At 49.4% G+C, this 14,129-nt stretch overlaps 3 protein-coding genes across 7 annotated transcripts in view; 2 read left to right on the forward strand and 1 right to left on the reverse strand.

The window, feature by feature from the left end:
* AK8 (adenylate kinase 8) overlaps positions 1-3,591 on the reverse strand; it is a 64,823-nt gene extending 61,232 nt beyond the window's left edge. For 3 of the 4 annotated variants that reach the window (XM_066563038.1, XM_066563037.1, XM_066563040.1), the window contains exons 1-2: positions 3,498-3,591; positions 1,098-1,182 (exon numbers count right to left, since the gene is read on the reverse strand). In XM_066563038.1, coding sequence (XP_066419135.1) covers positions 1,098-1,182; positions 3,498-3,590 — 178 coding nt within the window. In that variant the 5' untranslated portion in view covers position 3,591. The remainder of the gene's footprint in view (positions 1-1,097; positions 1,183-3,497) is intronic. The other variant, XM_066563039.1, reaches the window with a different exon arrangement.
* A 164-nt stretch (positions 3,592-3,755) lies between these two features.
* Positions 3,756-5,822, forward strand: SPACA9 (sperm acrosome associated 9). Its single transcript, XM_066562880.1, has 4 exons — positions 3,756-3,869; positions 4,303-4,464; positions 4,914-5,116; positions 5,649-5,822. The coding sequence occupies exons 2-4, from the start codon at positions 4,321-4,323 to the stop codon at positions 5,812-5,814; spliced, it is 513 nt and encodes a 170-aa protein (XP_066418977.1). The 5' UTR covers positions 3,756-3,869; positions 4,303-4,320; the 3' UTR covers positions 5,815-5,822.
* Positions 5,018-11,301, forward strand: LOC136564676 (sperm acrosome-associated protein 9-like). Of its 2 annotated transcripts, none has more exons than XM_066562879.1 (4): positions 5,018-5,116; positions 8,543-8,704; positions 9,520-9,722; positions 10,204-11,301. In XM_066562879.1, the coding sequence occupies exons 2-4, from the start codon at positions 8,561-8,563 to the stop codon at positions 10,541-10,543; spliced, it is 687 nt and encodes a 228-aa protein (XP_066418976.1). In that variant the 5' UTR covers positions 5,018-5,116; positions 8,543-8,560; the 3' UTR covers positions 10,544-11,301. The 2 variants fall into 2 exon arrangements, with proteins under 2 accessions (XP_066418976.1, XP_066418975.1); XM_066562878.1 differs by lacking the exon at positions 5,018-5,116 and adding an exon at positions 6,823-6,936.
* Positions 11,302-14,129: the final 2,828 nt, after the last annotated feature.

The raw sequence follows: 14,129 nt of genomic DNA on the forward strand, positions 1-14,129 counted from the left end.
CCAAAAGCAGACAGCATTTTCCCCTTGACAAACAACTGCTGTAATTCTGTCTTTAGCCTCTAAGTACTGAAGTCATGAGATGGAAACTTGCCTGATTCTGTTAAAATAATACTGTGGGGCTTCAGGACAAATATTAGTCCAATGTGAAGAAATTTTATCAGCATTCTATCAAACTGCAGGAAATTCTTACACATATTTTCCATGGGTCTACAAACCAGATTGATTATTCAGGCTGCCTGCACTAGAAAAGGCTGGGCACAATTTGCAGGATTTGATTTTTTTTTTCTTTAACGTATTTAGCAGCATTTCAATCACCATCCAGCTGATCAGCACCACTAAGAGCTCACAGCACCTCCAGTGATAATGATTTCATTGATGCTGCAGCAGAACTTTCATAATGGTTTACTCTGGTTTTAAAGAAACATCAAAGCTCCATGACACCAGCTCTCCCTGACAGCTCACGCAGAACAAAAATTACAGTTCACTTGTGCATATCCAAATATAATCTGCCTAAGGGTGAACAGTTTGTAAATCAAATAATTTGATTGAGGGTACATGCTTTTATTGTGCAGAATACAGACTTCCCATTCAATTTACCAGGTTTTGTTCCACAGAGGAGCAGACACACTCACTGTTCCTTCAGCTGAGATGCCACTGAGCTGTGGAACTCATTAACAGCAGAGAGTAACAAACTAATCAAAAAGCAGAGAATCTGCCAGCCCAGGTAGAATAGGAACCCAAATTTACACCTGACAAAAGGAGTAATTAGCAAGCTTAAAGACAACAGGAAATATCAGATGGGGCACGGAAGGCATTAATAATTGATACACCAGAACTCTTTGTTATTCCCTTAGAGGGTTTCATTGTTAGAACTGTTAAAGTGCATTTCTTATTAGATTACCCACTAAAAAAAAAGAAATTAAAAGCATCTTGCCTATAAGTATTCCAAAATGCTCACCATTTTTTTTTTTCTTTCCCCCCTCCCCAAGACTCAGGCTGAAAAGTTTGATCCATCACCTGCCAAGAGCAGCACAGCTCCCAACAGCTGTTTACAAATCAGGAGCTGAACTATTTCTGGTGTCTCCATTTCCACTTACCATCATCATTGTTTTGCTTTAAGTGGTTTATCATGAACTCAATGGGATCATCTGGCTTATGAATTAATAGCTCTTCAAGCATGTTCTGGAAATAAATAGGACAAAGTCAGAGGAAAATTGAACACGGCTCTGCAGTCGTGATATCTTGCATTTTTACAGCAATGTTACAATGAGGATCCTAAACAGCTTATAAATGCTTATTTATTTTCTTTCACAGACAAAATTGAGACTTCAGAACCTATTTTAGATGCTGAAAAACTGATGAGGGTCAGAAAATCGCCAGTAAAAAAACCCAACCTATTTAACTCAGTTTATCTATGGTACTTATGGACACCAGAAAGGTTTGGCTCAAGCAGCTTGGGGTTAAAAATGGTTGAGGCAGCACTGACATAAAAACCACACAAAGAGTTTGAAAACCAGAGTTAACTTGAATTTGTGTCTCTGCAGGGCAGGATGAGCCTTCTCTAGCACATTCCTACAAGTTTCTGACTAGCCCAGAGGAGTGCAGAAGAGACAAGAGCAGTTGAAAACATAACCCACAGAAATGGCACGTTTCACACCTGTACCAGCCTTGGCTCCTGCAGGAAAAGGGGTGGGGAGAAGGGGGGGAAAAAAGGCAAAAAAAGGCTTAAAGCCTTGCCTTGAATGTCTGTTTTGGAGCCCATTTTCATCTTGAACCCTTGAGGTTATATGGAGCCTTGTTTCAGCTGCCACCCATAACAGCAGAGATTTTGCAGTGGTTTCAGGGAGAATTTGGGCTTTACAGGCAGGAAAAAAGAAAAACCCTGAGAAATCCACACATTTCCTAGCAAGACATTTCAGCCCAGTCACGAGTCCTCTAATTAAAATTAAACATCAAACAGAACTAATGCTCTAATTTAGACAAGCTGCAGAAATGCTCGTGCTGCAAGAGATGTTTCTGAACAGCAGCCATAACACTTTTATATCTGCAACTAAATTCCATAAAGTCCATCTAGTCCATAAAATTTTATATCCTCACCAACTGATTGTCTCTTATTAGAGTGGCCTATTTTCATTTTCTACTTCATCCACTTCATTAGAATAATTAAAACACTCAATTTTGTTTATTAACTGGTGATCGTGCAAGTTCTCATGCATCAAGGTCTGGGTAGCACAGAGCATAAAAGATGAAATTTGTATTTTTATTGAAAATTCATTTAAAAATTATTACTTTCCAGCAACATTTATTTAAACTAAACAATCTGGATTCTGCACTACACTTACCAGCACCTGTATAAATAACAAACCTAACAAAACCTGGATTTATTATAATTAAAAAATGTTCAGGGTGACAGTGATTGACACTGGCACTGTTTCTTGCCCAAACCCTTTTATTTATCCAATTCTGCTAAACTCAGTTTAATTTCACATGAGTTGTTCTGTTAATCTCTGAGGGAAGTTCATAGTTAGGGTCTCATGTAGTTTTTACATTTTAAGTTTTGTAAGTGTTTAGCACAACAATTTCAAGTTGCGTTTCTGTCATTATTTTGCTCCAACACAACTAAAGCACGACCCTGAGTAAATCCCACAAACATTTTATGTAATAAGAGTCCCTGCAGCTGAGTTCAATGTCTCGTGGCTTGCAAAACACAGTACTTCTTTTAAAAAAAACCCAAATCAAAACACAAATATTATACTGCAATAGTCATAATAGACAGAGAAAAAGATAGCACAAAAAAAAACCAAAAAAAAAAAACCCAACCAAAATAAAAAACCAAAACAAAAAAACGGGAAAGGAAATAAACATGTGTGTGCATTTGAATGAGCGGAAATGATTTTTTAGCAGAGTTCAGAGCAGCACACAGGGGAATGTTCTCCAGCAAGTTCTCCTACCAGAACAGCACCAGGATTTTTAGTCCTTCCCACAAACCTCCCCATGCACGACACAAGGGCTTTTCCCGAACTCCAGAACCAAACCCACCCTACTCTAAAGCAGGGGAACCAGCCCTGCCAGGTACCGAAATCACAGCCACGCCACAAGGGCACTTTGCTCGCTTTATTCCTGACACCTCGGCGAACAGGCACAACAGGAACAAAAGGGGAAGGGTTTTACCAGGGGGAATGAACAGCAGAGAGTGACAGCCCCAGCTCAGCCCCACAGAAGCCTCACCGCGTTCTCCCGCACCCAATTTATCATTGTCCCCCCTTTCTCCTCCCCTCCCGTCCTGCCCCGCCTTCCACCGAGCCTTCCACCGACTCCTTCTTCCGTGGGCTGCCACTTTCTCCCGCAAATCAAATCATACCTATGAGTCTCAGAAACTGCCAATTAAAATAATTAATCGGGAGAGCCCACGGCCGCGTCCCGCAGGCGGACACCCGCCCATCACCCTGCACAGGATCCCGCCCCGCTGCCCCTCCCTGCCCAGGCTCCCCGTTCACCTGCAGGAGCTGGAAGAGCCCCCGCTCCTCCGCGTAGGCGCCCGCGGGCGGCGGCCACGGCCGGGCCGCGTCCTCCGTGTCCGCCTCTGCCATGGCCGCCCTGGCAACGCGACGCGTTGCTAACGGTGACGTCATCACCGCGCGACAGAAAGCGGCCTATCGCCATCCGGGGGCGTGGTCAGCGCCTCGTTTACAGTAAAGGGAACGAGGAGACGTCATCGACCGGCGACGGTTGCCATGGAGACGGCGGCGCGGTGGGGCCGAGGGCCCGCGGCCCGCGCTGTCCGCCCGCTCGTCCCGCCCGGCCCGGCCGCGCCGCCAGCCCGGCCCCTCCCGGCAGCTGCCGCACCAACACCGCCCCAACACCGGCCGGTAGGAGCCGCAGGGCCCGCCGGGGCGGGACGGCCACAGCCGCACGAACGGCCCGGGGGGTCCGGCGGGCCCGGCCGGCCCCAGGGAGCGGGAGAGCTGGGGAGGCGCTGGGGCGAGGATTCACAGCCGGGAGAGAAGGGCCTGGGGCTGCCTCGGCCCCGCTGTGGCTGAGGCATGGCCGCACTGCCTTCCCACAGCCCGGCAGCGTCTGTGACATCACATTGGCTGCCCTCGGGGCTCTGCCGCACAGGCACTGACGGACTGCTGGGGGTCGGGGACTGCAGGGCTTCGGAACAACAGAACGCCTCTTTTTCCTGCCTTTTTTTTTTTTTTTTGGTAAGTTTTCCACCAATCTACACAATTCCAGCTCAGGTGAGACGTAGAATTGCATCATCTTTAAAATGCAGCTTCTTGTCTCTCCTTTTCCATCCAGATCCAGCAGTAAGTAAACATGAATGAGGTGGTGGAGACCCTGAGGAAGATCGAGGAGAAGTACAAGCTCTTCCAGCAGCAGCAGTTCACCTTCATCAGAGCCCTGGAGCGCACCCGGGAGGAAGCCCATGACATGATCAGACCTGTGTCATCCATTGTCCAGGTACAAACCCCTCAGCACCAAGAGCTCCCTGCCATGGCCACAGGGAGAGCACGTGGGGCTGGAGAAATGTTTTTCCTGAAGGGAAGATGGACAAAAAGTGCCCAGGAAGGTTTGTGTGTAACTGAAGGGGTGGGGAGAGATCACCTGGGTGGGGCCTCCCGTGATCTCAGAAAAATCTAAATCAAATCAGAATTGTGGATTTGAGACAGCAGAACTCAAGCCCAAAACCCAGATGGATGCCAAAGGCAGAGTGAAAGCCAGGCTGCTGTCAGGATTAGGGCACACAATGAGCTGGTTGTCTTTTCCAAGGCTGCCTCTCCCTGAGAGCAGAAGGGCTTTGCCCATTGCCTTGAAGAGGATTGTGGCAGGCATTGCACTGAGCCATTCCATCCCAGTGAGGTGTTCCCATTCTGCCGTTTTCAGCAGCGCTGCCATTTCCCCCCGTGCAGGTGCAGTGCTACAAGGACCACCACTGCTACAACTCCACAGACAGGCGCATCCTCAACATGTTCGTGTCCCTGTGCAACGAGCTGCGCTGCCTGTGCCAGAGGATGGAGACGGTGCACGCTGGGGACAGCGTCACCAACGGCCTTTTGGAGAAGTGCAAATTGCTCCTGAACGACAGCAACGACCTCACTGCCCTTCGAGCCACGTAGGTGCCTCCACAGCCCAGCCCAGCCCAGCTCATCTCCTGGGGGCTGGCACTGCACATTCGCCCCTGGCTTCTGTCCCAACCCCTTCCTGGCTGTAGGGAGGGTCCAAGGTGCTGCCCAGCTGCCTGTGCCAGCTCCTGGCAACCACTGCCAGTGTCCTGCACTAAAAGAGTGCTGCTCTGTCTGTCCATCCTCTCTCTGGGCAGGTGGGTGCCCTGAGGCCCCTGCAGTGCTCAGGCAGGTTCCTGCTCCTTCCTGCTGCTGCTGCTGCCCTGCACTGAGCTAATTTCTGCAGGGCAGTGTCTGTGTGTCCTGTCCAAGACTCCAGGTCTGTGCCAGGGTGTTTTTTGGCAGGACTCCTCAATCCATGTACAGCTGTCTCTGTGCTTTTGGGGAATGGCTGCCTGTGCACGGCTGTTCTCCCTGGGGCTCTCAGGGTGGCTCCCAGGGACACAGGGCTGTTTGTTTCCCTGTGTCCTGTGCCAGTTGTTTCCCTCTGTCCTGTGCCATTTGTTTCCCTTTGTCCCATAGGTACCCCCACAGGGTTGTGAACTTCCTGAGCATGGAGGAAGCGAGGCATCGCTATGGAGGGGTGGTGAGCCTGCTGCCCATTGTCCTGGACAGCATGAGGGACTGGGTCACACACTCCAAGAAGTACCTGATCCCCAATGTGAGTCATGCACCTGCCATGGCCTAGAAGCACAAATCCCCTTCCCAAACAGCTCCTGCTGGGCACTTTGCAGCTCAGATCTCCAATAGTAATAAAAATACTGTGCTATTGCAGGAGAAACAGTGCGAGACGTGCAAGTATGAAGACCCACGCATGGGAAAGAAAGCTCCCTGGATCCCACCAGGGAACACCTCCTGTTAAAGGATCAAAGCTCCTGCATTGTCTGCTCAGCACCTTTAAGCACCTGGCTGATCTAATACAGTGCAATCAACACTAGAGAACCATCCTGAGCCCATTTTCTGCAGCCAGTCTGGGACACAAGCATTGCCTCTCCCTTGCTGATATTTGCACTCTGCTCCTCACATCCCCACAGAAGCAGCTGCAGCTGCTCCCTGGGGCTAGCACTGTAGTGGGAGCAGGGATCAGTCAGGACTCATCAGACTCTAATATCTCAGACATGAGTCTTGGATAAGTTCCTTGAAACAGGATTTTACATTTTCTCAGCCTTCTTCCTGAGGAGCATCCCTTCCCTGCCACAGCCAGCGGGTGAAGGATGGGATGCAGAGCAGCAAAGGCCTGGCATTACAGATTCAGACACGTCCCTGACATTTAAACTTGTTTACAGCCCTCCCCCACCTCCACAGAAACAGTTAGGTTCGCTGGACCACAGAATCTCTGTTTACAGGACAAACTTCCCACCCGCCCATCACCTCCCACAGGATCCCGCCCCGCTGCCCCTCCCCGCCTCCCCCGGGCCGGCCCGGGCTCCCCGTTCACCTGCAGGAGCTGGAAGAGCCCCCGCTCCTCCGCGTAGGCGCCCGCGGGCGGCGGCCACGGCCGGGCCGCGTCCTCCGTGTCCGCCTCCGCCATGGCCGCCCTGGCAACGCGACGCGTTGCTAACGGTGACGTCATCACCGCGCGACAGAAAGCGGCCTATCGCCATCCGGGGGCGTGGTCAGCGCCTCGTTTACAGTAAAGGGAACGAGGAGACGTCATCGAACGGCGACGGTTGCCATGGAGACGGCGGCGCGGTGGGGCCGAGGACCCGCGGCCCGCGCTGTCCGCCCGCTCGTCCCGCCCGGCCCGGCCGCGCCGCCAGCCCGGCCCCTCCCGGCAGCTGCCGCACCAACACCGCCCCAACACCGGCCGGTAGGAGCCGCAGGGCCCGCCGGGGCGGGAGCGGGGCGGCCACAGCCGCACGAACGGCCCGGGGGGTCCGGCGGGCCCGGCCGGCCCCAGGGAGCGGGAGAGCTGGGGAGGCGCTGGGGCGAGGATTCACAGCCGGGAGAGAAGGGCCTGGGGCTGCCCCGGCTCCGCTGTAGCTGAGGCATGGCCGCACTGCCTTCCCACAGCCCGGCAGCGTCTGTGACATCACATTGGCTGCCCTCGGGGCTCTGCCTCTTTTTGCAGCACCATCACTAAGGCATTATTGATTTATTCCTTGGGGCTCCGGGACTGCAGGGCTTCGGCACAACAGATCTCTGGTTTTTCCTCCTTTTTGCTTTTTTTTTTTTTTTGTAATTGTGAGAAACGTGCCTCAATCTTTAAAATCTTAAAAGTTTTATAAGTGGAAAGAGGGACAAACTAATAACAGCACTGGGTGCTTGGCAACTGCCAGAGGCATGCCAGTTAACTTAAACCAATTTTTCTTATATAGTTTTTCATTACATTGGTCAAATACATTTTCATGAGATTATACATATTCAAAGATTCCTTTGAGTTTTCATATTCTGGGAATTCTTTTTGCTTGCTTCAACCCTTAACACTTAAGGTGTGTGCCATACTGCAGATGAGATTGATGTATTTTATTTCTTCACAAGGGTCCCTGTTCTGTGATTTGGCAGTTAGTGCCAGCTGAAGGGTCAGTGGTAAAATCCTCCTTGCATTCTTTCTTTCAGTGTTTATTTACCTGGTTCTTTTCAATGTTATCATACAGATAAGATACTCCCCTCGTACATGAAATCAACATTAGCAATTTCACAAAATTATCTGACTCATTCTCACCATTGTCAGACAGTTACAAAAATAAAAACATTAACTACTTCTGCAACAGTTAATGTTATAATGCACAGCACAAAATCTCTGTTTTAATATTTGGCGAGAGCCTAAACTAGAATATATTTATCACACTAAAATATATAATCTACTCAGGGATTGGGGTATTAACCATAAAAGGCTGACAAATTATACAACAATAAAAGCAGTGATTACAAACTATGTTGTATAAAAATAATTTGCAAAAGCCAATGATTACACAGTTATTTATAAGTTTTCCATTAAACTACACTGTCATGGACACATTTTATAAAAAATCCTTTTGCTAGGATCTTTTCTCCTAAGAAGATGAGAGACCTCAGAAACTAAATGTAACCAATGGTTATCTGCTGCTGTGGAATGCAACAGGTGCATCTGGGATTGGTCTCATGTGGTTGTTTTTATTAATGGCCAATCACAGTCTGGGTGTCTCGCATTCTCTGGTCAGTCACAAGATTTTATTATCATTCCATTCATTTCAAGCCTTCTGATGAAATCTTTTTCTTCTATACTTTAGTTTTAATATATCATTTTCTTTTAATATAATATATATCATAAAATAATAAATCAGCCTTCTGAAACAAGGAGTCAAGATTCTCATCTCTTCCCTCGTCCTGGGACCCCTGTGAACACCACCACACCTGCACAATTCCAGCTCAGGTGAGACGTAGAATTGCATCATTTCTAAAATGCAGCTTCCTGTCTCTCCTTTTCCATCCAGATCCAGCAGTAAGTAAACATGAATGAGGTGGTGGAGACCCTGAGGAAGATCGAGGAGAAGTACAAGCTCTTCCAGCAGCAGCAGTTCACCTTCATCAGAGCCCTGGAGCGCACCCGGGAGGAAGCCCATGACATGATCAGACCTGTGTCATCCATTGTCCAGGTACAAACCCCTCAGCACCAAGAGCTCCCTGCCATGGCCACAGGGAGAGCACGTGGGGCTGGAGAAATGTTTTTCCTGAAGGGAAGATGGACAAAAAGTGCCCAGGAAGGTTTGTGTGTAACTGAAGGGGTGGGGAGAGATCACCTGGGTGGGGCCTCCCGTGATCTCAGAAGGAATCTCAAGGCTGAGCAGCACTTTCTGCTTTAGCTGAGCACTGCTGGGGCCCAGCCAGAAACACAGGCTACAGGAAAACAATGAGAGCAAGGCTCCTTCCCCAGGCACACATGGAATCTGTAATCCTCAGCCTGTAGGAAGCAGCATGCCTGGCTCTTCCCCCTGGTATTGGTGCTGCTGTATCTTTCTATAGTGCTTATTAAAAATAATGGCTGTGTTACACAGGGAGGATGATGGATTGAGGGCTGAGAGTCCCACGTGGGCAAGGGCTTTGCTGGGCTGCTAAGTGAATTGTCTGGGAATTTTTATAGCATGCTGTACTGAAAAGTAGAACTTAGACCACCTGGAGACAGAGAGGGGAAGAAAATCTAAATCAAATCAGAATTGTGGATTTGAGACAGCAGAACTCAAGCCCAAAACCCAGATGGATGCCAAAGGCAGAGTGAAAGCCAGGCTGCTATCAGGATTAGGGCACACAATGAGCTGGTTGTCTTTTCCAAGGCTGCCTCTCCCTGAGAGCAGAAGGGCTTTGCCCATTGCCTTGAAGAGGATTGTGGCAGACATTGCACTGAGCCATTCCATCCCAGTGAGGTGTTCCCATTCTGCCGTTGTCAGCAGCGCTGCCATTTCCCCCCGTGCAGGTGCAGTGCTACAAGGACCACCACTGCTACAACTCCACAGACAGGCGCATCCTCAACATGTTCGTGTCCCTGTGCAACGAGCTGCGCTGCCTGTGCCAGAGGATGGAGACGGTGCACGCTGGGGACAGCGTCACCAACGGCCTTTTGGAGAAGTGCAAATTGCTCCTGAACGACAGCAACGACCTCACTGCCCTTCGAGCCACGTAGGTGCCTCCCCAGCCCAGCCCAGCCCAGCTCATCTCCTGGGGGCTGGCACTGCACATTCGCCCCTGGCTTCTGTCCCAACCCCTTCCTGGCTGTTAGGGAGGATCCAAGGTGCTGCCCAGCTGCCTGTGCCAGCTCCTGGCAACCACTGCCAGTGTCCTGCACTAAAAGAGTGCTGCTCTGTCTGTCCATCCTCTCTCTGGGCAGGGGTGGGTGCCCTGAGGCCCCTGCAGTGCTCAGGCAGGTTCCTGCTCCTTCCTGCTGCTGCTGCTGCCCTGCACTGAGCTAATTTCTGCAGGGCAGTGTCTGTGTGTCCTGTCCAAGACTCCAGGTCTATGCCAGGGTGTTCTTTGGCAGGACTCCTCAATCCATGTACAGCTGTCTCCGTGCTTTTGGGGAATGGCTGCCTGTGCACTGCTGTTCTCCCTGGGGCTCCCAGGGCTGGGACTCCTGTGCCAGTTGTTTCCCTCTGTCCCACAGGTACCCCCATGGTGTTGTGAATCACCTGAGCCTGGAGGAAGCACAGCATCGCTATGGAGGGGTGGTGAGCCTGCTGCCCATCGTCCTGGACAGCATGAGGGACTGGGTCACACACTCCAAGCTGAAAGTCCTCTATATTGTGAGTCCTGGATGTGCCAGGTGCAAGAAGGAGACACCCACTTCCCAAACAGCACCTGCAGCTCTGACCTCCAAGACCTCCAATAGTAATGAAAATACTGTAAAATTGCAGGAAAAAGATTTCAAGAAATTCCTGGCTGCAAATCAACGTCCAAAAAAAAAGAAAGCTCCCTGGAGGCCACCAGGCAAACATCCCTATTAAAGGATCAGAGCTCCTGCATCATCTGCTCAGCACCTTTAAGCACCTGGCTGATCTAATACACTGCAATGAACACTAGAGATCCATCCCGAGTCCTCTTTCTGAAGAGCTGCCCTGCAGCCAGCCCGGGACACAAGCATTGCCTCTCCCTTGCTGATATTGGCACTCTGCTCCTCACATCCCCACAGAAGCAGCTGCAGCTCCAGCTGCTCCCTGGGGCCAGCACTGGAAGCAGGGAACTCATCAGGCTCTAATCTCTCAGACATGAATCTTGGACAGACATTTGAAACAGGATTTTACATTTTCTCAGCCTTCTTCCTGAGGAACATCCCCTCCCTGCCATAGCCATGGGGTGAAGAAGCTGCCTGTGTGAAGGATGGGATGCAGAGCAGCAAAGGCCTGGCATTACAGATTCAGACATGTCTTTGACATTTAGACTTGTCTCTAAAGCTCCCTCAGCCCCACAGAAATAATTTGGTTATCTGGACCACAGAATCTCTGTTTACAGGACACTAAGGAGGTTTCCCATACCTGCCACTGGCTACAGAGGCCAGTGTTCTTCAGCTGTGCTCTGCTGCAGCTCCTCACACCACAGAACACCTCCCCTTACACCACTTGACTCCTGTGCTGTCAGAGCTGGACATGTAAAAGAGAGCAGGGTTCATTTTGCCCTTAGTTTGTGTGTACTGACTACAGCTAAACAAAATACCTCTGTGCTCCTCAGATCTCTACAAAATAAAAGCCATTTCCAGTCCATGTGATCCATTGCAACGTGGTGGGAGCATCATGCTCAGATGGTTCCTGTTCAAACTGCAGACTGAGCTGCCTGTGCTTTTCCTGCTTCAAGGCAAGGTCAGCATTACATCAGGCCAGATGTCCCACCTGAGGGACAGGCCCACGATGGCCCTGGGGCTCAAAATATAGAATGTGAGGTCAGGACATCTCAGACCCTACAGCCTTTTCTAAATAAGTGTCCTCCCTGTGTCTGACTGCTCTTGTCCCCTCCAAATTACCTCCTGCTGGAAGACACTCCTGAATAAACAATTTCCCCTTGCATACCAGGCTTGGTTTGCTGTGAGAAAGCTTTTGCCTGAAAATCACCAGTTTTGGCAACAAGCAGCTAAAAACAGAAGGAAGAATTAATACAGAGGAGAGGGCATAGGAAAGACTGGACAGCTCAGATGAAATGGAAAGTATTTCCAGAAGCATTTTTATTCCTCACATAACCCCACCTTGTTTTGCACTCTTTTCCTTTCCCCTATCCACTTGCACTGCAGTGCACCCACCCAGTCTGGAGTAAAGCCCTATTTTTAGGGAGATTTGATCCAACTGAACTGAACCTTGGTGAACTCAAAATGGTCACAGAGCAACTCCTGGGCACTACTGGGGCCACAGCCAGTGGAATGTCACTGTCACCCTCTCTGGCTTCACTTGAGATCCCTGGTGCAGAGGCAGCTTCAGGCTGAAAAATCCAAGTTGTGGCAGCTGCCCTGTTGTGTTCCATGGTGCAGACAAGTGTCCAGTGACACAGTTGCTGTCTTGGAAAGGTTTTCAGGACAAGCTTCTAAGACTGAATGATGACAAGTGTTGGGGACACAAGAGATGCTATTCCCAGATCTTGTTTCCAACCTTCTTGGCTCTGCCCTATGGTTTAAATTTGAACACACAAGCTGTGAGGAGACCAAAATTATTCTCCAGTTTGTAGCTCACTTTCAGCTTCCAGGGATGAGCACAGCACAAATGGTTTGTCAGAACAGTGCTACCAAAGCCAGTCCACCCCTGCTGCTCAAAACTCCAGTGCAGTTGACATTTTGCACTTGGCCAAGGTGATACACACAAAAAAGTAATCAAATTTCAATGATAAGATTTATACATGCAAGAAACGTTTCCCAAATCTTAGTAATCATTTCTAGCCTAGCCCTATCCTTTCAGTCAGTGTCATGCAGCCAAAATTTTAAGACCCAAGCAGAAAAATGAGTGCATAAAACTTGCAGTCTGAGGTTTGATAATGACAAGACCAGAATCTGTTGGAAGACTGCAAAGTTAAGTCTCAGAAAAACATCCAGACAAATTACTTAATTTCCATACAAGTTCTCCTCTTCCAGAGTGGATGGACACTTCAAAAGACAAAAAGATACAGCAAGAATTGTTTTCCTCTACTACAAATCAAGCTGTTTGAAGAATTTACATAAACAGGATGTAAATGCCAAACACAAAAGTGCAATAAAGTTTTACTTTAGCCTCAGTGAGCATAAAATTGCAAGATACACACTGAGAAACCAGGCAAGGCACTAGCCTGACTTTCCTACAGATCTGTCAGTTAGTCCAGAAAATAAATGCTGCTTTTTTTGTTCAAAGGCTGAAATAGACACATGGGCTGGTAATAGATGATATCAACAGAATCCTGGCATCTGTATGAATTATCTCTGTGCTCCCCTTGATTCAGCTAAGGGTCAAATCAGGCTTTTGTCAAACTGAGGAACCTGATATAGTGGAAGGTGCCCCACTCACTGCAGGGGGTTGGACTGGATGAGCTTTAGAGGTCCCTTCCAGCCCAAGCAGTTCTGTGATAATCCATTTATTCTGTATGTTCAATATGTGGTTCCAGCCTCTCCCACAGCGAGAGGACAGGCCAGAGCTCAGACCCCGAGAAGTGAGGATGAAGGGTCAGGAATGGTGGTGGAAGGAGAAGGGTCGATTCCAGGGAGAGCAAACTCAGCATCCCAGAGATGCCGAGCGAAGGGATGGGCTTGGCAGGGCCTCTAGCGGCCGCCTCGGAGCAGTGTCCAAACCAGTCACCAGCAACTTTTAAACAGCTCCGGGAACCCTGCTGTCCCCCAGTCCTGAATCCACAGGGCTTTTTAAACACTGCTCGCAGGTATCCAACCCCTGGGACACAGCCCCGGGCAGCTGTGGGGCCGCCTGCTCCCATCCCCAGAGCTGTAATTTCAGAAGAGTCAGCGGCTGTTCCCTGTCACCACCAGCCTGTTCCCCACATCATCAACACCCCGAGGCAGGAGAGGTTTTCCTGGGAGTCCTCAATTCCCCTGGTGGTGGTGCAGCAGCAGTTTGAGCTTTCAGTCAGCTGAGCATCGAGCACAAGGAGCAGAGGCAGCTTCACAGAAACCAGGAATAGCATCTGGCAGGCAGGAAAGATCAGCCAGCCCAAAAACTGGAGTGAAAAGACCTTCAGGAAAAAAAGGTTCAGCCAAGTAAAGCCCACAGACACCAAAATCATGAGGACCATAAGTCAAGTATTTGAACAGTCTTGTCTGGAAAGCAAAGCCCAGGGGAGTGCAAACCAGGCTTTCTTTGCAGAGCTCCTGAGTGTGAACGGATAAAGAAACTCAACTCCTGTGATTTCCTATTTTGTAACCACTTTTAAAATCCACCATTGTGCCAGCAGCTAAGTAGTTCCAACAAACCAGGATCAATCAGCACAGATATTTGCATTTCCTGAATTTGAAGTATTTCCTTCCCTAATGTCTCCTGCGTGATTATCAGCTGTTATGAACTACCAAATGTACTGCTTGGCACTAGTGAGTAAGGAAGGCACTTAATTTTTCCTCTTTTTGTACCCAGTAATACA

This window comes from Molothrus aeneus, chromosome 19 (genome assembly GCF_037042795.1).
Source record: "Molothrus aeneus isolate 106 chromosome 19, BPBGC_Maene_1.0, whole genome shotgun sequence".
In the NCBI taxonomy this organism is placed as follows: Eukaryota; Metazoa; Chordata; class Aves; order Passeriformes; family Icteridae; genus Molothrus; species Molothrus aeneus.

What these genes read in the sequence shown, in the direction of transcription:
- SPACA9 (XM_066562880.1), top strand. Translation starts at nt 4,321, where the DNA reads ATGAATGAGGTGGTGGAGACCCTGAGGAAGATCGAGGAGAAGTACAAG. An exon ending in CTGTGTCATCCATTGTCCAG is followed by an intron (nt 4,465 to 4,913) that starts GTACAAACCCCT and finishes CCCCCCGTGCAG; the next exon opens with GTGCAGTGCTACAAGGACCA. An exon ending in CTCACTGCCCTTCGAGCCAC is followed by an intron (nt 5,117 to 5,648) that starts GTAGGTGCCTCC and finishes TTTGTCCCATAG; the next exon opens with GTACCCCCACAGGGTTGTGA.
- LOC136564676 (XM_066562879.1), top strand. Translation starts at nt 8,561, where the DNA reads ATGAATGAGGTGGTGGAGACCCTGAGGAAGATCGAGGAGAAGTACAAG. An exon ending in CTGTGTCATCCATTGTCCAG is followed by an intron (nt 8,705 to 9,519) that starts GTACAAACCCCT and finishes CCCCCCGTGCAG; the next exon opens with GTGCAGTGCTACAAGGACCA. An exon ending in CTCACTGCCCTTCGAGCCAC is followed by an intron (nt 9,723 to 10,203) that starts GTAGGTGCCTCC and finishes TCTGTCCCACAG; the next exon opens with GTACCCCCATGGTGTTGTGA.